At 45.9% G+C, this 24,205-nt stretch overlaps 1 protein-coding gene across 4 annotated transcripts in view; it reads right to left on the bottom strand.

Moving 5' to 3' along the window:
- The window catches only part of LOC147890493 (isoprenylcysteine alpha-carbonyl methylesterase ICME-like), a 102,364-nt gene extending 78,400 nt beyond the window's left edge, over positions 1 to 23,964 (bottom strand). For 2 of the 4 annotated variants that reach the window (XM_087390415.1, XM_087390416.1), the window contains exons 1-2: positions 22,872 to 23,466; positions 22,625 to 22,701 (exon numbers count right to left, since the gene is read on the bottom strand). In XM_087390415.1, coding sequence (XP_087246541.1) covers positions 22,625 to 22,701; positions 22,872 to 23,275 — 481 coding nt within the window. In that variant the 5' untranslated portion in view covers positions 23,276 to 23,466. The other 2 variants (XM_087390417.1, XM_087390418.1) reach the window with 2 other exon arrangements.
- Positions 23,965 to 24,205: the final 241 nt, after the last annotated feature.

The raw sequence follows: 24,205 nt of genomic DNA on the forward strand, positions 1-24,205 counted from the left end.
CAAACTCTCAATACGCATCAATGCCTCAAGCAACTCCCATGTTGGGCTCTGGTCACATCATCCTTCTAATAGGCATCCAAATTTGTCCCGAGAGCTAGCAAGAAGTCTAGAAATTGTTACTAGCAATCCCGAGCAGGATCACACAACTCCCCTGCCAACCTCAAGTGTCCTCTGGACCACTGATGTGCCTCAAAGAAATGAAAAAAAAAAAAGCTTACATGACCAACCTGCAGAGAGTCAGCATCTCTCACGGAAGGTATTCCCCATGCATCTTCCTGCCTGCAATGGCTCTCCATTTTGGCTCACAACCGAGAGCAGCTCTTAGAGAAGGAACATGGCAATCTTATCCAGCCCAAGAGAAGAAAGAGTGGACTCTTCCACGAGCCCAAGCACTCATGAAACGAGCTGTCACTAGAACACTGGCATACAAGCTGCTGCCCGTACAACATTTCCCAAAAGCTGACCGTACAAGTAATGCAACAGCCCGTGCATAGACCCGTACTCAGCCTGTGAGCAATCCGTACAAGCAATTAAGAGCCCGTACTAATCCGTTCATACTGTTGCCGTACCGGCTTCCAAAACAATCCGTACACACAACGTAAGCCCACATGCTCAGCCCCATACGACCATACAGCCGTAGCCCCATACGACCGTACAGCCGTACACAGTCCCATACACAAGATTCATTCTGTCTGTACACACAGCCAGCCTACCCTTCGCTCCCATGCGTGATCCAGCCCCTCCACAAGCTCACCACTCCTCCGTACACCCGTCAACTTTTCTCCATATGGTCACCAACAAACCAGCTCGCTCATGAGACAACAGCCCGAGCCATCATTTTCCATACGGAAAGTCCTACCGTGAGCTCATGCCTACACATAGTCTACCTTCCCCTAGCCTGTGCGACGTATGTCCCATTTTCCTTGCCATGGAGCCTTCCAAGGCCCTCCTTGCCAATTTCATTTGCATGGGCATGCCACATGGCAGCCCCGTTTTAAAATTGCCAATTGATCAGACCAATGACCAACTTTAAAACTCAATTGCCTCTTCCAATGGGACCAAACCAATGGGCAACTTTCGATTCTAAGGTTCTTTGACCTCTTCTTCATCCAAACTACAAAATTCACCCCCCACGCACAATGGCTAGGGGTTCTAGCACATCAAGCAACCCATGCCCTTGCTACTTGTTTTCCCAAGGTCCTACCCACATGCACGCCAACATGCATGTACCTAGATGAATCCAAGAACATTCCCAAACTCATCCTCTAAAAACACAACATAGTGCAGTTTCAATCTCACGATAGTCACTCATAACATTGAAAACCATAAACTCCATCACACATAGCAAGGACTAGCTACTATGAAATCCCCACTGACGTCATCTGCGCCCAACAGTGGGTGTAGACCATAGTATAAAAATATGCTCTCACACATACAAATCTACACACCCACACATACTTGAGCATCCTTTTATACAAAGTCTTTGTATTGAGTTTCTGTCAACACTTCGGAAGTGAAGGGCAAACTCAGGCATGACGAAGGCTAGCACTAAAGGAGAAATCATGCCCTTGTGACATACCCCTCTCTTGAAACATAGCAAGAGTCCTCGATTGCACATGTGAATATACCATCATTAAAGCATGTGTTACAAACTGTCATAGCATATATGATTGTTCAGAGCCTAGGTGTCACATGCACCCCTGCACTTGGGTGCAAGGTGACACACTGGCTACATCGACAAGTGCATTATAGTTCCCAGATAGGAAATTTTGTCGTATGCTGTGACCCCTTTGTGAGCCCTTGTCCAAGGACAGTCAGGCACAAGCTACGTAGGTCAGTCTCTCAGCCTTAGGTCAAGTCAATAAGTCAGTTCTTGTTCACTAGTACCCACTGGAGAACAGTAGGTTAAGTGTTTCCATCTTATAGTTTAGGTCTTAGCCTAGGTTAGGAGTCCCTTTAGGGTCCCCAAAGGCTGGACAGGTAAGCAGGGAAGGCAGCCTACAAAGGCTGCCCAAAAACTCCCTTGGCAAATGAGCTAAGGAGGGCTTTTTATAGGCTGGTTGTAGGCCAACTAGTCTGTAAAACAGACCGACTCAGTCGGCTGTTTACAGACTGGGTTGGCTCAGTCCAGCCCTATAAAAGGGCCCCTTGGCTGCCTTGTTTTCTCATTCAGTGCTCCAGCCTTCAGCTCTCCTACAAGCTCCACTCCAGCCTCCTTGTGCAGCCCCTGAGATCCTCAGTTCTGGCCCTGCTCTAGCCTCAATCCCTTGTGTTACGCTCTAGTCGAGGTAGCATGACCTCGGAAGAATCAGTCGACATTTCCCTTTTAAAGGATCTATCTCTGTAATATATGTGTATGCGCTTCATGTAAATGATCGGGAGGGATTTAATGTCAAGGTCCTAGGTGAGGGCTGATAGCACCAGACTAGGTAGATCTAAGGCCAAGGGCCTAGTGCAATGATTGTGCCTAGGGGCAAAGGAATTAATGCATCCCAAGAGAGGGGTGGAATGTTACATTAGCAAGGCCCTATATGGATGACATGTGGCATCTAGATCTATCTAGGGAATTGGGGCTTGTTGAGGCTAGAGAGAGAAGAGAAGATTATTATTCACGTGAATTTGGAACGAAGATCTCTGCTTGCTTGTTAGCCTCAGCGAGATATGGCTGGGAGGATAGACATGGTGCTACTCCCGTGATACGAAGTAGAGAACTAGATCAATGTTCATGAAAATTGGTATCAAAGCAGGTCGAACGAAAAAAGGTGGACGAACGTCATCTGTCTGGTCTTATCACCACTTGGAACGCTGAGGTGGCGCAGCTCCGGCTGACTAGCCCGTGATTTGCTGATTTGGCACTCGTGTGCTCTGAGTCTCCAGCACTGGGCAACCTGCTTGTAAGCAGTGACTGGAGTAACAACCCAGCGAGCTTCGGGGACTCGGATTGCGTGGAGCTTCCAGGAAGCATCAAACTTTCCTTCGTTATAAGATTTCAGTTTGGTTGTGCAGTCTATTATTTCTGTACAGCAGAGTCTACAGTTACTATGCCTGTGTGTATGCGTGTGTGCTTCGATCAGAGAGTTTGCAGGAAATTCCCTAGTATAGGGAAAAGCGCCATCTGAGATATATGCCTGTGTTAAATGCCCGATCGGTGTGAATGTGGGATTGCAGGGATTCCCTAGTATAGGGAATTGTGCCAGACTATTAGTACACTGAATTGTGTCAGCCTGTAAATACAGTTTCTAGTGGTGTTTTTTTTTTTTTTTTTAACCCACAAAACAAAACACCCATTGAACGAAATGGAAGCAGAAGAAGGAGCTTCCAGGAGGGACCCTGGTGAATCAGGAGTCCGGCCGACCCAGCAGGGATCGCGACCAGTAGTTCATACTTTAGCTGGCAGGATTGCATTGCTGGAGGATGCCTTGCAACAGTTGTTAGCGTAGCAATTACAGGCCAATGCAGGGCAGTCCAAACTTAGGAGAGCGATACAGAGTATGTCTGCCAGACCTTCTCAAGAAGAGAAGGGAAAGGCTCCAATGGAACCGGAGTCTAGTGTCCATACGGTCGAGCCTAGGAAGGCTAAAGTGCCAAATATTGTCAATTACAGACCGGAAAAGTATTCTGGTCGGATGAACGACCGTAGCTCCGATGTCATTGAGACCTGGTTACACAAATGGGACGAGGCGTTCGCCATTTGTGAAATCAGAAATGACATCAAGAAGATCCGTGAGGCCACCCACATGTTTAGTGAGGCAGCGGATCGGTGGTGGATTAAGCAACAAAAAGATGGTATAGCATCCACTACCTGGGAGGGGTTTAAAAGAGAGTTCAGGAAACACTTCTTACCTCCTGACGAAGCATCCCGAGCTTGGGATCAATATAGGAACCTTCGTCAGAGAAATTTATCAGTGCCAGAATACACTAATAAGTTTCGAGAGAGTGTAATGAAGGTTGACGAACCCCTGCCTCAATCAATCCAAGTGAAAGATTTCATATTTGGATTGAATGATCGAATAAAAATGGAAGTTCGAGTTAAGTACGCGAACACGTTAGATGATGCAATAGCTATAGCCCTGAACTATGAAGATGCCAAGGGCAGCAAGCCAAGTGGGTTTGCGCAGGTCGGAACCCAGTATGGGTATCCGAAGAAATCTGGGTTTAAGAAGAAGTGGGCTAGTAGAGGGAGTGGTTCGCAGCCGAGTGGTCAAGCCAAGCAGGCGAGACCGGCTGAAACCCCTAAACCAAGTACCACCATTGGAGTGAAGAGGAAAGTAACCCCAATGGCAGCCCGGGCTTGGTCTAAGTCTCCCTTGAACCTAGAACAAAGGGAAAAAGCGAGGAGAGAAGGCTTATGTTTTGTGTGTGGTTGATTGCACAGTTATCTGTTTTCGTGAAGGAAATGCCTTGATTTTGCAGAGGATTTTTATGCTTTTACTGGTCTTGAATCTCAGTTTCCGGGTGAGCAAATCATAGGGCTTTTGCCTGGCAGTTGATGCTTTGTATGCCTTGAGGTAGTGTGGTGCCACAGAGCACACATTTGCCTCGATTTCCGCAGTGTGGAGGTGACATTTTCTTGCAGGTCACATTTCTTGTGCAACACTCAGAGAACCTCAGTTGAGCCACGCTTGGCCAGGGCGCATCGAGTTTACTCGGTCCCTAACTGTCCATCGTTGACAGTGCTCAAAAGGTTCCTCATTGAGTGTTTGTACGTTGGGATCTGTGTATGTCATTTCTACACAGGGCAGTATATGCATTACACTGTTGGCTGATTTTGTCAGAGAGATTTTCACATTGCATGCTACCTCAGTGTTGAGGTGTTCTTCACTTGGTTCAGGTGTCAGATCAAGGGGCTTTTGCCCAGATTTTTGTTTGATAGCACTTGGGTTACCGACAGAGATCTTCAGATGCATTTTATCCCCTTGGTAGAAGGGTGATTGCTTGGGATTTATCCCATCTTCTGTTGCAGGTTTTGTGACAGGCTGAAGTGTCATTTTTTTTTGGGTGTATGCCAAGTGATTTATGCATATTAACTCAGTGCAATACCTCATCTGAGGTGGAAGAAGTGATCAGTACAGCCAGTACATTAGTGTTTACAGCAGTGTTTGTGCTTTGTCAGCTGATTATGCACTGTTAAAGCACTTGTTGAGCAGCTGCAGCAGTCTGAAATTACTGTTTTTTATGCCTATTTGAGCACGGTACAGTGTTTCAGAAGGTACAGTAACTGGGGGAATTTTCTGTTTTGCTGCAGATTTTCTGACAGTAAAAAAACAGCACTATTGTGAGTGCTCCTGGCTCTTGATAGAGCAGGTTTTTTCTGAGAAATCAGAATTTTTTATTCAGTCTTTTTTTACTTCCAGGGAGTCAGATACTTTCCTTATCTGATATGGCATCAGGGGGAAGTGAATCTTCAATTCTGAACATAAAGAAACTGGAAGGAGCACACAATTATGCATTATGGGCAGAACAGTGCTTGAATGTACTTCTGTTAAAGAAGATTTCTAAGCCCATAAGGGTGAAGGGTGTCAAGCCATCTAACATGGCAGCTGATGACTGGGAAGAGCTTGATTTGTCCGCAAGGGCAGCTATCATGCTCACTATTTCTGATACTCTTGTGTTCAATGTTCAGGCTGAAAAGACCTCTTATGGCCTATGGCAGAGGCTAGAAGAATTGTATGCCCAAAAGAGCTCAGCCAGTAAGGTTTATTGGTTGAAGAAGCTGGTTGATCTTCGCATGAAGGAAGGTACAGCTATGACCTCACACTTGAGTGAGTTCAATGCCATCTTTACACAGCTGATTGCACAGGGATTGAACCTTGATGAGGAGTTCAAGGCTACTTTCTTGCTGTGTACCCTCCCTGAGAGTTGGGACACTTTCAAGACCACCCTGTCAAATTTGAATGTCACTCTCATTTATGCTGATGTAGAGAGCTCTCTCCTTATGGAGGAGATGAGCAGGAAGAATAATGCGAGCAGCAAGTCTTCATGCCTTGCAGGTACAGGATAGAGGCAGGACTCAGCAGAAGGGGAGATCTGCTAGTAAGTCCAAATCCCGCAGTCAGTCCCGTGGCAAAAAGGATATTGAATGCTTTTATTGTGGCAAGAAGGGACATGTAAAGTCTAAGTGCTTCAAGTTCATACGGGATCAGAAAGCCAAGAAGGCTGAAACAAAGGATGCAGGCAATGGAAGCAAAGGCAAAGGCAAGGCCAAGGCAGATGACTTGGATGCAGTGAATGTTGCAGCAGAGGACAGTGACAGTGACATACATGATGTTTTATGCTCTTCTGCTGTAATAGCACATGCTTTGGTTATTGATGGCCATGACATGCACACCTGGCTCTTGGATTCAGGTGCTTCTTTTCATGTTACTCCTCATAGGGAGTGGTTTACTTCCTACACAGGTACTTATGGAGTTGTTCATCTTGGGAACAACTATGCATGTCAGATTGCAGGGATTGGCAGTATACAGATAGTATTCCCTGATGGACGCATATTTATGCTTGATGGTGTTCGCCATGTGCCGCAAATCAAGAAAAATCTGATTAGCACTGGCTTATTGGATGACAGTGGTTACCACACCACATTTGGGAATTCCAAATGGGTGATTACTCATGGCCACGCTGTAGTGGCTGAGGGTTTTAAGAGTGATACCTTGTACCCTCTTTATGTTTCCAGTGTGGGTAATCATGTTGTTGCCATAACCGAGCTGCCAAAGGTTTCATTGTGGCATAGCCGGTTGGGACACATGTCTGTTAAAGGAATGCAAGAACTGTCACGTTTGGGTTATCTGCCGTCTCTTTCTTTTTCAGATTTGCCTACTTGTGATCATTGCATATTTGGCAAGCATTCTGTGACTCCTCATAAGAGGAGAACTCCCCAAAATAGAGCACCACTTGATCTAGTGCACACTGATTTGTGTGAGATGCCACAGTTATCACTAGGGGGTGCAAAATATTTTATTACTTTCATTGATGATGCCACACGCAAAGTGTGGGTCTATTTCTTGAAGCATAAGGGCGATGCCTTAAATGCTTTCAAGAATTTTGTCGCTCAGGTTGAGAATCGGACAGGTCGCAGGCTGAAATGCCTCAGATCCGATAATGGGGGTGAGTATGTGTCACATGCCTTTGTGCAGTTTTGCGAAGCTAAGGGCATCAAACAGGAACTCATAGCCCCTCATAATGCATCTCAAAATGGTGCAAGTGAGCGGATGAATCGAACTATTCAGGAGAAGGTTCGATGTATGTTGTCTTATGCTGCATTACCCCATGGCTTTTGGGCAGAAGCCGTGCAAACAGCAGTTCACATTATTAACAGGTCGCCAAACAAGGCTTTGGAGTTGAAAGTGCCAGAGGAGGTGTGGTCTGGCAAGCCACCTTCATATAAGCACTTACGTGTATTTGGCTGCGAGTGCTTTGCTCATGTACGCAAAGAACTGCGCACCAAACTGGAGCCAAAGTCTATCAGATGCATCTTTATGGGTTATGGTGACGAAGGTGAAATGGGGTACAGGTTATGGGATCCCGTTAAACAGAAGATTATACGCAGCAATGATGTCATCTTTAAAGAGGATAGTGTACACAAGGAACCCGTGCAACCTGTGGAATACAGGAGGGTTATTTATGATGATGTTGGACAGCAAAGAATGCCCATTTATATGCAGCAGCAGGCTGCTGCAGATAACCCTGTTCAAGAGGGTATACAGGCTGAAAATCAGCCAGATAATTTTGCCATTGATGCACCACTGGATATGCCAGCAAATGGGGCTGTAGAACAGCCAGATATGGTGGTACAGCCAGCCGTCATGCATGACGAACAGGCTGGACAGCAGCCTAATCCGGAACATTTTGTTAGGAGGAGCACCCGTGTACAACGGCCTCCTGCCAGGTTTGTTCCAGGAGCCAATAATGTGGCTGATTTTATCATGCTGACAGATTGTGGTGAGCCTTCCAGCTTCAAGGAAGCTATGGGAAGAACAGAGAAAAAGAAGTGGGAGAAAGCCATGCAGTCAGAAATGGACTCCCTACTTCAAAATGATACATGGGACTTGGTGCAGCTACCTGCAGGCAGAAAGGTTTTGCCATGCAAGTGGGTTTACAAAGTCAAAGTGGATTCAAACGCTTTACCGAGGTATAAGGCCAGATTGGTTGCCAAGGGATTTAAGCAGGAGAAGGGCATTGACTTTGATGAGATCTTTTCCCCTGTAGTCAAGATGACTACTTTGAGAGCAGTGTTAGCTCTTGTTGCTCATGACGACATGGATTTATGTCAGATGGATGTGAAGACAGCTTTTCTTCACGGAGATCTCCATGATGAGATCTATATGAGTCAGCCAAAGGGATATGCTGTTAAAGGGAAAGAGCAGCTTGTGTGTAAGCTCCAGAGGAGCTTGTATGGACTCAAGCAGGCGCCAAGAGAATGGTACAAGAAGTTTGATGCCTTCATGCAGTCCCAAGGGTATCATAGGTGTGAGACCGATCATTGCTTGTACACCAAACGGGCAAAGGATGGCAGTTTGATGCTACTCATTCTATATGTGGATGACATGCTTATTGCCAGTAAATCTCAGCATGAGATTAGTGCTTTGAAGAAACAACTGCATAAGTCTTTTGACATGAAAGACTTGGGTGATGCAAATCATATTCTTGGCATGCGGATTACTCGTGACAGGTCCAAGGGACTTTTGTTTCTGTCACAGAAGGAGTACATTGACAAAGTACTGCAGCGCTTTAAAATGGAGGGGGGGAAGTCTATTAGTACCCCGTTGCCTCCACATTTAAAACTCAGCAGTAAGGACAGCCCCAGATCAGATGATGATAAGGCTGAAATGGCCAAGGTTCCGTATGCATCTGCAGTTGGATCTTTGATGTATGCCATGGTTGCCACTCGTCCGGATATTGCTTTTGCGGTGGGAGTCATCAGCAGGTATATGGCAAATCCAGGCAAGCGGCACTGGGAAGCAATGAAAGGTGTCTTGAGGTATCTCAAGGGTACCAAAGACTTGTGCATATGCTATGGTAGGCAGGATGCATTGGTGCATGGTTTTACAGATTCAAACTATGCAGGGAATGCAGATAACCGGAAGTCTACTACCGGTTATATTTTCACATTTGCAGGAGGTGCTATATCATGGGTGTCTCGGTTGCAGAAATGCATTGCACTGTCAACTACTGAAGCTGAATATGTTGCAGCCACTGAGGCTTGCAAGGAAGCAATATGGCTTACTCGGCTGGTGGGAGACTTGGGCATTACAGGAGATATGCCAGTTTTGCATTGTGATAGTCAGAGTGCTATCATGTTGGCAAAGAATCCGGTCTTTCATCAGAAGACCAAGCACATAGATGTGAAATATCATTTCATCAGGGAGGTACTGGAAGACAAGCGACTTGAGCTTGTGAAGGTGCATACTGATGATAATCCTGCAGATTTGCTCACTAAGAGCTTGCCTACTGAGCGGTTTGCACATTGCCGCCACATCATGTGATTAGGATGAGACCATTCTTATTTTATGGTCTTGTATACAGTAACTGTATATTGCTGTAATTTTTATTCTTTTCTCCCCTTTAGGCACATTGGCCTTTAGGTGGGAGGTTGTTGGGGTAAAGGCACATTGCCACCCCTTTATTAAAGATAAGACATCTATGACTGTCTTAAGACAGTCATAGGATAAAACCTAATCCTAATAAAACTAATGAGTTTGTGGTGTGGCTCATCACTTCACACCCGCACACTTGAGTCTTCTCTCTCTCACTCACTCTCTCCCTCTTGCTCTTCTTCCCCCTTCTGTCCCCTTCACATGCAGGAGTTTAATCTAACGATTCGGTACCGAAGAGGAAAGGACAATAAGGTTGCTGATGCATTGTCTCGCATTATGCACAACCTGAGTTTCACGGTATTAGAGAGTGCTCTAATGACCGAGATCAGAGAAACTCAAAAGGTGGACGAGTTTGTCCAGAGCTTATGGCCTAAGGCTCATGTGTTAAAACCCGGGGAAAATGAAAAGGATGACCTGGCATCCAGAAACGGCCAAACTTATGCAAGATATACCATAAGGGATGGTATGCTAGTTAGAAATGGCAAGGTTGTAGTACCTAGTCAGAATGATCTCAGGCAGAGAGTCATTCGACAATGCCATGATAGCCCGTGTGCGGGACATCCAGGAGTCGAGAAGACATATGATCTCGTGAAGCGAGATTTCTTTTGGCCAAAGATGAAAAAGCATATTCATGAATATGTGACACGGTGTTTTTCGTGTCAGGTAAGCAAGGCCGAGCGGGTGAAGCCACCCGGACTTTTACAGCCCTTGGAAATACCACTAAGTAAGTGGGAGAGCATAGTTTGCCTACAATGATAGAAAACATTCGTCTACCGGGTTCAGTCCGTTTGAACTAAACTATGGTTATAGACCAGCCAATCCAACTATAGTTGGAGTACCTCAGAAAGTGCCTAGTGCCGCGAACTTTGTAGTTTAGATGCGGGAGATGCTAGCACTTGCGAGAGCTAATATCCGCCAGGCTATGGATAGAGCCAAGGTGTATACAGATGAAAACCGGTCTATAAGAGTATTTAAGGAAGGAGAAAAAGTTTTTCTCAGAGTTCCTTCGCACTCGAAGTCGCTGACTTTAGGAGAGTGTGCTAAGTTATCACCTCGATACTGTGGGCCGTGGTTAATTCTAAAGAGAATAGGCAATGTAGCCTATAAATTAGAATTGCCATAGGGGTGTAAGGTGCACCCGGTTTTTCATGTTTCGCGCTTAAAGAAATTTTTACATACAGGTGACTCACTAATCGAAGGTGTGGTTTTGTTTCAGGAGATAGAGGATATTGCAAGGCGCAAACCAACAAGAATCCTGGACCGAGGAACAATGCAAATACGAAATCGGAAGATACCCACGATGTTGGTTGCATGGCATGGTCAGCCTCTATCCGAAGCTACCTGGGAATCCGTATATCAGTTGCGGAGAGTGTTCTCAGATTTTATCATCGAGGACGCTGATGTCTGAAGAGGGAAGGATTGTTACGCTCTAGTCGAGGTAGCATGACCTCGGAAGAATCAGTCGACATTTCCCTTTTAAAGGATCTATCTCTGTAATATATGTGTATGCGCTTCATGTAAATGATCGGGAGGGATTTAATGTCAAGGTCCTAGGTGAGGGCTGATAGCACCAGACTAGGTAGATCTAAGGCCAAGGGCCTAGTGCAATGATTGTGCCTAGGGGCAAAGGAATTAATGCATCCCAAGAGAGGGGTGGAATGTTACATTAGCAAGGCCCTATATGGATGACATGTGGCATCTAGATCTATCTAGGGAATTGGGGCTTGTTGAGGCTAGAGAGAGAAGAGAAGATTATTATTCACGTGAATTTGGAACGAAGATCTCTGCTTGCTTGTTAGCCTCAACGAGATATGGCTGGGAGGATAGACATGGTGCTACTCCCGTGATACGAAGTAGAGAACTAGATCAATGTTCGTGAAACCTTGGCCATCAGTTCAGCCTGATCTGAAGGTGACCACGCAGCACAACAGTCGGGGGTTTGGACCAGCAAACGGAGAGAGGTTTGGACACTGTTCCTCAACTTTCTCAACTCTCTTTTGCAGTTTACACAGCTCACTCTCAGCTCTATATGTCAGTCATCTCTCAGTTCTCTCATAGGATCTATCACTTCTAGTTTTCACTCTCTCACTCACACAGTAACCCTGCATTCCGGTAGACAGCACAAGCCTCTCCCTTGCCTTGCAGAAGTGTCCTACATCGTCAGTGTGGACAGCATCAAGGTCTCGGTATTGGTCAGTGTTGCTTCTCAAGTCCTTGGATCTGCTATACGTGTGCACAGTGAGCTCTTCAAAAGCGCGTTCCGTGCTCTCTCGAAGAGTGTTCTTTGTATTTCTCAATTCTACAAGTATAAAGCAAATTCTCCCCTGATTGGGGGAGGGGGCCCTCAGTGGGTACAGGGGCCCAATCGGTTGTCGACTCTACTCTCTCTCTACCCTCATCTCCTTTCTCTCTCTATGGTAAACAACGCTCATTCCTCGCTAAAGGTTTAAAGAAGGTCTGTCACGATCTGTGACGTATTCCTTTCTCTTTCTAGACTTATGGATGGTTTAATGAATGGACACTTGTGGAAGGGTATGACCTTTCGACGGGACACTTGCCCTTTCGACGGGACACTTCCTAATGAGGCATAACCCTTCACAAGAGACATTCTAATGAAGAGACATTCCTATTGTAATGTACCCTCTCATCAAGGGTCACACCTTTCACAAGGGGTACACACCTCTTCATGCACATACCCTTTGGAGTACACACCTTTTCATGTGTGACTCTTCACTCTCTATATAAAGAGAGGCCCAATTGTATGGATGACACAATCACATCCACCCTACAGATATTCAAGCAATACAGTTATTCCTTGTTCTCTGCTATCTCAATCTCTTTTCTGTTCCTTAGCACAGTTCTAAATATAGTAAATCTAGGATTTCTTACAGTGGTATCAGAGCAAAATTCTCTCCTGCCTATAGGAAATGCCCCCCACCTTCTAGCGCTGATCTGATACATTTTTGTCGCTAGAAGGACATCCGTGCACATTGTGCATGGAAGAGATGGAGAGGATAAGCGTAAAATTTTTTAACGCCTACCCGGCCTAAAGTCATCCTGGCCTCTCCATCTCCCTCACATCACAAGTTGATGTGAATGGACACGACCAAAATCGTGTCCTTTCAGGTGCTTGGGCTGTCCCAAAACGAAGGGACACACCTTTTCCACCATGGGACACACCTTTTGGTGACGAGTCTCGACTCCTCACTCATGGGACATACCCCATCGTGGGCAAAGGGACATACCTATTCATGCAGGGTCGCATCCCTTTTAACAATAGGGACATATCCCCTCATGAACAGGTGCACCTATTCCAAGGGTCACACCCCTTCGAATAGGCACACCTCCTAGGCCCCAAGAACCTACAAAAGGGTACCTAGAGGGGTAAAAAGGGACAAAAATGAAACCCATCCCCTACCCCTAGGGTTACCCTAGCTACCCTAGGGTTAAACTAAACCCCCAAATTAATTTTTGGGCAATTAACCCATTGGGCAGCCCCCAACGAAAAGAGGCGACCCTCTTCATTGCACCGTTGCACCGTACGGATCTCGAGAAAATCCTTGCGCAACCAGCCGTACAGCCCTGCGCCATTTTTCCGTACCCCCCCTACGCAGTTATTCCGTACAATCTGTACGTATTTTCGCTGCCCTGCCGTACAGCCTGCGCAAGCCTGCCGTACAGCCGTACGGACAGCCAGCCTGCACAGTACGGAATTCCTGGCACCAGCCCTGCGCAACACCAGCCCTGCACAGTACGGACCTTCCTGCGCACCCCTGCACCAGCCTGTGTCGTACTGCCCGCAGCCCTGCGCCGTACTGCACGACCAGCCCCTGCGATATCCTTGGCCTCGCCAGCCCCCCCTCTTTCCTGCGCAGTTCTTGCCAGCCAAGCCCCGCTCCTGCCTTTTTCCTGCGCAGTCCAGCCCTGGGCAATGCTCTAAGCCTCGCCAGTGACAGCCTGCTGCCCTCTCCTTGTTTCGCCATTTTTTACCCTGCCATTTCAGCACCAGTTGCAACTATTCTCGCGATGAAGACAGCCCGTTGACAGCCTGGACCAGACAAGCCTCGAGCACTCCTCGCAAAACACTGCAACATGGACCTCCGGACAACGATTTGCAGCCTTCTTCTACGCAATCACTTGGCAGATTAAAGTATTGCCAGGTGGAGTCTTTCCAATCTGCTTTTTTTAAGGATTCTCTTTAACAAATTACAGCAAATGAAAGAATCCACATTAAAGCATGGAAACCCCTGGTAATTCACCCGGCCATTCAAGGACACCTCAGGCACCTGCTACTACACAATATCGTGTTCAAATTGCACAGCCAGCCCATTTTGGAGCCTTTGAATCTTGGGTCTTCTGTGTCACGTGCCCTCCGAGTGACTTGGATCACATCCTCTACCTTCTGCGTGAGGCACCTCAGTTACATTATTTCCTTAGCACAGTACAGGTTGTGTTCCACGAGACACGAAGATATCCGGAACACGATATTCCTCAGGAGTTTGCTGTTCATTTTTGGAGAGAGTTTTACCCTTCACCTTCGGCATCCCCAGGGTACTCTCCACCTCCTTCAGCTCCCAGATATCCTTCTTTACAGGGTGTACCTTCTCCAAGTCAGTATTTACATCCTGAAGGCACTCCCTCTCCTGGATATCCTCCTCTTCCGACAGCAGCTCCTTACCCTTTCTCAGATCCGTGGACTCTGCTACCTACCCCTGTCTTATCACGAGCAGTAACACCTTTTTCAGAATCTCCAGTGTTACCTCCGACAGGACCTCCCTTACCAGATTTCCACGAGTGGTTCCATCCTGCCTCGCCTTCCCCCTCCAATATGAGCAACCTCAGGGAGCAGCCCGAATCCTCTTTCAGGAATGGTACAAACTAGAGCGCAAGTTCGCGCTTTTCTCACAGGGATTTCCGACATGTCGCACCGCTCGCGTGCAGCCTCTCCAGAGATTAAAGAATCAAGTCCCAAAAAGACCCCTGAAGGCAACGTCCAAAGTGAATCTCTATTGCAACTTCAAATATCTCAGCTTCAAGATAGCATCTCCGACCTGGTTCAAAAAGTTCAACAACTCCAAGATTCTCGAAGTCCAGCACATACAGAGGATGACGTGACGCAACCCGACGACGATGCGGACTCTTTCCCACCAGAGGTAGAAAACACTGAACTACGTGTCCTCTACCGATTACTTCAAGCTTCCAAAACTAAAAGACTTGACGTCAAACTTCCGGAAGCCTACACTGGTCAACGTAATCGCCGAACAGTTGACCAATGGCTCGCTAAAATGCGCATGTATTTTGACAACCTCACGGAAGGCAAAAAGATCGCCTTGGCAGCCTCCCTCCTGAAGGATACAGCATTTCTATGGTGGCAAAGACACTTAAAGGACGGAAAAAGTGTGTTAACTTGGGAACGTTTTGAACACGTGCTCCGTAAGCAGTTTGTACCTGCCAATGCGGACTTCCAAGCACGTTCAAAACTCTGACAGTTGGAGCAAACGGGTTCCCTGTCTTCTTATATCTCTCAGTTCACCACATTGGTGCTGGAGATTGATGGTTTAACTGAGGATGATCGCCTTCATGCTTTCATCTCAGGCCTAAATCCCTCGTTACGCATTGATGTTCTTAAAGCAAACATCACCACCACAGATGGCACTATTGCTTACGCAGAGCGCATTACAGATTTCCTAAATACAGGGAAGCAGAGTGCTAATTGCACACAGAACTCTCCTATGGCCAAAGGTGCTCGCCCTCAAGATAATACCAGGTTTCGAAAAAACTTCGGTAATCAAGGTCAGCAACAGTCTCAAGATCCCCAGAAGCCTCAGAAATCATTTGCTGGATTCCAACAGAAGCACTCCCCCAAGGATCGTGTTTCTTCTTCTTCACAAAGTCATTACCGACATCCCCAACATAAAAGTGCGGCCACTAACAAGAAGAACAACTCCAGCTCAAAAGGACTTTGTACCATCTGTACAGGCGACCATAGATGGTTCGATTGTCCCAAGCGACCAAAACAAAATTCTAATATAGAACCTAGCACTTCCCAAAAAGAAGATGCTACCTCAGCACAAGACAAGAAAGGCAAAGCTGTTCAAATGGCGAATACCATCCACCTAAGCCTTGCCAGCAACCCCGAACCTTCCTTGGCTACTCAAGTACTTTGTGTTCAAGGATCGATTCGTGGAACAACGGTCACCATCCTCATCGACAGTGGCTGTTCTCATAATTTCCTAGCCAGTTCTATGGTCGATAAACTTCGGTTGACCACCAGTCCTAGTCTCATGGACTATCAGATTGAACTCGCAAATGGAACAACTTTCTTGTGCAACACCAGGATCAAAAACTTGTCTTTTCGCATCCAACATTATACGGACAAGTTGAACTTCGACATTTTGCCTCTTTCTCGGTACGATGTCATACTCGGACAACAGTGGCTCTACGACTATGATCCATCAATCAGTTTTCGCAGCCATACTATCCAGTTTGTCCACCAGGGAAAACTTATTGAGCTAATTGGTTCTAGGGATTCTCCTTCAACCCCAGTTGCCTCTGCCCTACAAGTAAAGAAGTGGGTTCGTAAACGCCAAGCAAAGACTTCACTTCTGTTGGTTACGGCAGTAGAGGAGACACCAACAAAGGATCCTCCTGAATACCTCAACCAACCTTTTTTCCAGCCTTACCTGGATCTTTTTCCACAGGAATTGCCAAAGCAGTTACCACCTCGACGACCAGTGGATCACCCAATCGAACTTATTCCCGGTAGTAATCCACCGTCGAAACCTCCTTATCGGGTTTCTTACACTCAAAATGAAGAAATCCAAAGACACGTCACCGCACTACTCGACAAAGGTCACATTCGGCCCAGTCGCAGCCCTTTCGGATCTCCTGTATACTTGTGGAAAAAAAGAACAAGTCTATGCGCCTCTGCATCGACTACCGAGCCCTCAACAAGCTCACTATCAAAAACAAGTATCCATTGCCTCGCATTGATGACCTTTTCGATCAACTTCTACATGCAACACACTTCTCCAAGATTGATCTTCGTTCAGGTTATCATCAAATTCATATACGAGAAGGCGATGAGTACAAGACAGCTTTTCGAACAAAGTATGGACACTATGAATGTTTGGTCATGCCTTTTGGGTTAAACAATGCCCCGGCCACATTCTTGACATTAATGAACGACATCTTCAGGCCTTTCCTCGATAAGTTCGTCATCGTTTACCTCGATGACATCCTCGTTTTCAGCAGATCCCTACATGAGCACAAACAACATCTTCACCAAGTTTTTGAAGTTCTCTGTGCAAATTCTCTCTACATCAACATTAAGAAGAGTGAGTTCTTCAAGACCCAACTCGAATATTTGGGACATGTTATTTCCGCTCAAGGTATCTCTGTGGATCCCAAGAAGGTCGAGGTAATCCGAAACTGGCCTACTCCTAAGAATGTTCATGATGTCCGCTCTTTTCTCGGATTGGCAAACTTTTACCATACAAAGGTCTATCAGTTCTCCGAAATCGCAGCTCCTATGTCCGAATTATTGAAAAGCACAGCAATTTTTCAGTGGCTTCCCGAAACAAAGTATAGTTTCCAACAACTCAAGCAAGCACTCACTACCACACCAGTTATGGCTATTGCTGACCCAAACCTTCCGTTTGAGGTCATGACCGACGCTTCCGACATCGCTACAGGAGCAGTCTTGATGCAAGAAGGCAGAGTTATTGCTTTTGACAGCCATAAACATTCTGATATCCAAACCCGATATCCGGTTTATGATAAGGAGTTTCTTGCTGTTGTACATGCTTATCGCTCTTGGAAACATTATCTCATGGGTGCCGACTCTGTGGTCAAAACAGACCATCACTCTTTAAAGTACATCTTTACTCAGCCAGTCATGAACGCTCGACAAGCACGCTGGGTTGAGTTTTTGGCCAACTTTCACATGACCATTGAGTACATTCCAGGGCTACGTAATGTAGTTGCAGATGCTCTCAGCAGGTTACCTCTAGCATCAGCCATGGTAATCTCTACATTATCTGTGGATGTTCCGAATTCATTCAAAGGAAAGTATTTCAATGATAAAGACTTCGGCACCGCAGTACAGGTTCTTTCCAAAGATCAACCTTCGACTTCCGAACAAAAGATTTTCTCATCCTATTCTTATACGGACGACCTTCTGTATTATCAAGATCGCATCTGTGTACCACATGACAAGGATGTTCGACATCTTTTGTTAAAAGAGCATCATGTAGTTCCTTATGCTGCCCATCCAGGCATCAATAAGACTTATCGGTTACTCAGTGCAACATACTACTGGCCTCATATGAAAAGAGATGTCATCAAAATGGTTACATCTTGCTTATCATGTCAACAAATGAAAGCAAGTCGACGACTTCCAACAGGACTTCTTCAGCCTCTTCCAGTTCCAACTGAAAGGTGGGAAAGTATTTCCATGGATTTCATTACAACACTACCACGATCTTCCCAAGGTAACACTCAGATTATGGTAATTGTTGATCGCTTGTCCAAAATGGCACACTTTGTTGCTTGCAAAAGCAGTGCACAGGCCCCGGACATAGCCAAACTCTTTATACAACACATCTTCCGACACCATGGATTGCCCAAGAATATCATATCCGACAGAGATCCTAAGTTTACCAGTCACTTCTGGATTTCACTGTTCGAATCTTTGGGTACAACTCTACTATTCAGTTCAGCTTACCACCCAGAATCAGATGGCCAGACTGAAAGAGTCAACCAAGTTCTGGAAGAAATGCTTCGACATTATGTTCAGTCACGCCTCGCAGCCTGGGAAGAGTATCTACCACTCCTTGAGTTTGCTTATAATAACTCTTTCCATAGTGCCATCAGCATGACTCCATTCCAAGCAGCTTATGGACACACTCCGATTGTACCAACGAATTTTGTCCTTCAACATCGAGTGGCCCTAGCTGATCAACTGGTTCAAGAAATGCAAGACATTCTACTGCAAGTCAGGGATCATATGCGAAAAGCACAAGAGCGGTATCAACGGTCTGCCAACAAACATAGACGTCACCTGGAATTTAACACTGGTGACATGGTGCTATTATTTGTAGCCCCACATCGCTATAAGACGGTTAAGTCTGTGTTTCCTAAGTTGTGACCAAGATACTATGGACCTTTCCGGATCGTCAAGAAAAATTCACCTTTAAGTTACAAATTGGAATTACCACCATCATGGGGTAAAATCCATCCAACATTTCATATTTCTTGGCTAAAGACGTACATTCCAGGCGATGAAGCAGTTCCTCCTGCAGGTGATTATGTCCCAGAAATCGAAGACGATTATGTTCTCCTTATTCTTGAGCGTATTCTGGACCATCGACAGCAAGAGACTCGACATCGACTTATCACGGAATTCCTTGTTCTTTGGCGAGATCTGGACGACTCCGACGCTACTTGGCAGTCTGATGAAGACTTACAGTAGTACCCTGATCTTTTACAGCAGTATTTTCAGAATCTACCATGATATTTTCTACATCAGTTCATTATCTCCACCAGGGTCTTCTTTTGAGTGGGAGGGGATGTCACGATCTGTGACGTATTCCTTTCTCTTTCTAGACTTATGGATGGTTTAATGAATGGACACTTGTGGAAGGATATGCCCTTTCGACGGGACACTTGCCCTTTCGACGGGACACTTCCTAATGAGGCATAACCCTTCACAAGAGACATTCTAATGAAGAGACATTGCTATTGTAATGTACCCTCTCATCAAGGGTCACACCCTTCACAAGGAGTACACACCTCTTCGTGCACATACCCTTTGGAGTACACACCTTTTCATGTGTGACTCTTCACTCTCTATATAAAGAGAGGCCCAATTGTATGGATGACACAATCACATCCACCCTACAGATATTCAAGCAATACAGTTATTCCTTGTTCTCTGCTATCTCAGTCTCTTTTCTGTTCCTTAGCACAGTTCTAAATATAGTAAATCTAGGATTTCTTACAAGGTCTTGCTGTGAATTACACGATCAGATAACCGTTGCATGCTACACTAAGGTAGCAATCCATATACACTGCAAGAACCAACTTATAGTGACTAGTACACTGATCATATAAGTCCCAAGGCAGATATACTGTCAGCAAGCAATACCTCAAGTGAAACATACAATGTCACCAAGCAACCTCTAGATATTTGAGCTTGTCTGTAACAAAGAGACAGAGGTACTACCCCTCTCTTGAGCATCAGACAATGCTTCAGACCTACGCTCTACTCAACCTGAAGGAGCCACAACCGAAGTCTGCTCAAGCTGAAAAGCATCTGGATAAAGTTACAACAACTTAGGTGTATCTGCCAGATCACCCTGTTCCAGCCAATTCACATACAATGGTGAGTGACCTCGAAGCTTCAACTTTACCTCTGACTTTCCTTCCCTTATGTGCCAATACCTGCTCTAGAACTACGATCTCATTAAGTCCCTCAACTTCTGGCTACACACAGAAGGCATAAGTTTTGGCACATCTCCTTGGAGAGGTTTGAGAAGATTCACATTTCAAGCATTATGAATCCTCCAAAGATTTAGTAGCTTCAAGCAATTAGTCACATCACTGATCTACTAACATACGATGTAAATCCCTACAAAAGCATCCATCTCTTGTCACAAAGATGGCCAAAGAAAGTCTCAATAGCTTTCAATAAAGCATCAGTAAATCGATGCCCTGTACACTAGGCCTAAACTGCTTGTAACACCAGAGACGAGCATGCATCTGAAAGAATCCATCTGTGAGAGTATAATGCAAATGATGCTGTCCATCAGACAACTGATCCTAGAACCTTGCAGACTCCCCATCCTCTACATTCTAGTCCTTCATTGCATCCAACTCAGGACTCTAACACATATGCTCCTCAAATATCTCAAGGTCTAATGATATGTCTGCACAATGAAATCAGCCCCTAGCAAGTAATGCTCCCATGCAAAGAGAGCAAGAGCCGCAGCAAGCAACTCTTTCTCATATACTTGCAAATTTCTTTCAACATCCTGCAACATTCTACTCTCAAAGGCAGCAACCCGTCCATTCTGCATGAGGATTGCACCGATGTTGTTCCCACATACATCAAAGTGGACAACAAAAGCCTGACCGACATTGACAATACCCATAGCAGGGTTTGTTGTACCAGCCCCAGTACCCTACATACCAAGCATGCATACAAGAGCTCCCATGCATTCCTGACAGCATGCCAGTGTTTCCATTCATAGTTAACTCTCCGCGTTCGTACCTGCATACCCCCAAGCATAATCCCTTGCATACCTTGCATTCCACGCTGAAAACCAACAGGGTGATTTTCAAGCATTACTTGACCATTCCAAGGTGTCCTATCGCAATCCTCATCACTGTGTGACATACTTGCTGGATTCTCGGCTGCATTTTAATGACAACAAGCAATACTTACACCAGAGACAACCACAAGCTCACCTCCTTAAAGAAGATGGTGATGTCTCCTCACCAAAGCAACCACGGAATCACCCCCTTGAGGAAGTTGGTGATGTCCCAACGACGGAACCATGAAACCGGCCTTCAATAAATTCAAAGGGCAGTAAAACTAACAAGTAACCAGTCAACACTGTTACATTAACAATTCAGCAGAAGTATTACCAGCAGATTGGGAGCTAGAGTGCCCTTGCACCAAGACAAAGACACACATTGGCCCCAAACCTTGGCGCCCCTTTTAGTATTTCTTTATTTTAAGTGAGAGGCCCAGAATCCTAGCCTACATTTCCCACAAGAGAACTAGCATCACAACACCGCAAACACTATGGCAATCACACCTGTACCATCCCTCTCGGGGTTCCAAGGACTTCCCATTCCAAGCATGGATTCCAGACCCCTGCCTTCTCAACAACGAGGCTGTACTCAAGATGTGCCATCTACCTAGCAACCACTGCCTGCATGTGACTCATCTCCTAGAGAAACCAAAAACATGTTCCCACATGGAACATGTTACTTGCCAAAGCCAGCAAATAGGATACACAATGAATTCAATCCCACTTGCATTCAATGCTATTTCCACTCTCAGTAGAGGTATCAATGCCTCAAGCAACTCCCATGTTGGGCTCTCTTCACATCCTCCTTCTAATAGGCATCCAAATTTGTCCCGAGAGCTAGCAAGAATTCTAGAAATTGTTATTAGCAACCCCGAGCAGGATCACACGACTCCCCTGCCAACCTCAAGTATCCTCTGGACCACTGATGTGCCTCAAAGAAATGCAAAAAAAAGTTTACATGACCAGCCTGCAATCTTGAGCTTCAGCATCTCTCACAGAATGTATTCCCCATGCATCTTCCTGCCTGCAATGGCTCTCCTAGCCTACCCTCTGCTCCCGTGCGTGATCCAGCCCCTCCACAAGCTCACCACTCCTCTGTACGCCCGTCGGCTTTCCTCCGTACGGTCACCAGCAAACCAACTCGCTTACGAGACAGCAACCCGAGCCATTGTTTTCCATACGAAAAGTCCTCCCGTGAGCTCGCGCCTGCACATAGTCCACCTTCCTCCAGCTTGTGTGACGTCCATCCCATTTTCCTTGCCATGGAGCCTTCCAAGGTCGTCCTTGCCAATTTCATTTGCATGGGCATGGCACGTGGCAGCCAATGTTTTAAAATTGCCTTCTAGTTGATCGAACCAATGACCAACTTTAAAACTCAATTGCCCCTTGCCTCTTCTAGTGGGAGGGAGAGGGAGAAAGGAGGAGAAGGAGAGGAAGGGGTAGAGGGAGAGGAAGAGAGAGAGGAAGAATGAGGGGAAGAGAGAGAGAGAGAGAGAGAGAGAGAGAGATTGGGAGAAAGAGTAGGCAGCACGTAGGAGGAAGGAGGAGGGAGTAGATAGGATTAGATGTCACATCAAAAGGTGTCCTTGTACATGAGAGGATGGTACTTATATAGTACCTCCTTAGCCCTTTAGACCCCTGATCAAACGTTCTAACAGAAAGATCAAGGGACAAAAACAAAAGTTCTCAGATTTTCAAAGACTCATTGGGAGAAACCTTGAATAAACCCTGGCATGAGGAACAACGCATAAAGGCTGAGTGCTGCAAACTTTGTAATCCATTGATAACCAAGGCTGTGTAAAGCATGACACCAAAAAACCACCTAAAACAATCAGTGGATGAGAATGACATATCAGCAAGCAGAAGAAGATTACATCAACAAGGGAGGGTATAGTCAACTTTATAAAGTGTAAAAAGTTCTTGCTCTGATCTTAATGTAGGAGGACTAGATATCTTATCTTACCCAAGACATCCTAAAAGTCTGAAACACAGTTTTGTAACTACGTATGTTTCTGCAGCAGCATGGCCAACGTTCTCTCTGAAAGAATACTGCCGATCTGGACATCTGTGCAGTCCGTCTTTAGTCAACAGACTTAGTTTACAATGGGAAGACTGTTCCAATGATCCAATATCCAGCGAGACATGAGCAGGAAGATTCGCTTCCCTGCCCCTTACGTCTGTTGCACTGGACCTCGGAGTGTCAGACTGCTGGATGGCATGGGGTTTAATAACGGCAATGGGATCGTCCACAGCACTCGCAGCAGAGTTGCTAACAGAGTACGTGTTGCCAGACACTTCTTTTGGAACGCTAGCTCCAGCCGTCGCTGAGCATGATTCTTCACCGTGTTCCCCACCGATTATAGCCATGTAGGATGTGATTTAACGCAAATTCCCAATGCGCCCTCTTGCCTACACTTTCACATGCGGGTCTAATCTCACCTCCCCTTGTTCAGAATGGTTGAAAAGATGAAAGAGTCAAAATCTAAGCACCAAAGGTGACGTAGCGTGAATACAAAGAGATGGACGGAAAGTTGCAAAACGTTTAGACAGAGACGGAGTACAACCCATGGGAGGTTTCACATCTGGATCAAGCTGTCTTCAAAGGGTCGAATGCGCGGCCCAAAAACCGGCAGTCGTACTTTCCACATGGCAACCAACTGCCCCCTCCCCACTTCTCTTGATGGCCGGGAAGGGCCATGTGTTGGCCTTCCCCCCTCGGAATCCGACAAGATTTGGTCCTCGGCCTGGTCATCGAAATCCTGCAGCCATGAAAGGTCTCCCCACGGTCCTTCCCTACTCCGTCCGCGCACAAGCCAACGTGTCCGAGATTGTAAGTCTGTTGAGAGTAGGGCCGATGAGTAAAGAAAGCTTCTGAGAGACCCAGGTCCAAATCCCCTGCTCGACGCCTCATTTGCCAAACATGTTCTTAGGCTGCCCGAGAATTTTCACACACCTGGGCGTGACTGGGATGCCAACATGATTATTTTTGTTGGGCGGGCGGATGGGTGTGAAGATGCCTTCGCCAGACGTGCACATTCAATTTTTGGACTAAAACGTAAATACAATTCAAACACATACAGTAGCACCAAAAATCGAATATGCACAGAAACTCATGAAAGACAAGAGGTAATCCCTGGGTACAATCTCCCCCCTCGAGGTGTGTGGCTCGTGATCCCACACCAAGAGTAATTATAATATTTCAATAAGCACATGAGCCATAGATACAAAGTCACTTATTCATCTCTTGATCATCCCTTTTCCATACTTTTCTCTTGAACATCCTTTTACCTTACTTTT

Source organism: Dipteris shenzhenensis, chromosome 19 (genome assembly GCF_047967505.1).
Source record: "Dipteris shenzhenensis isolate YYH24624 ecotype China chromosome 19, Dip_SZ_1.0, whole genome shotgun sequence".
NCBI classification, from domain to species: Eukaryota; Viridiplantae; Streptophyta; class Polypodiopsida; order Gleicheniales; family Dipteridaceae; genus Dipteris; species Dipteris shenzhenensis.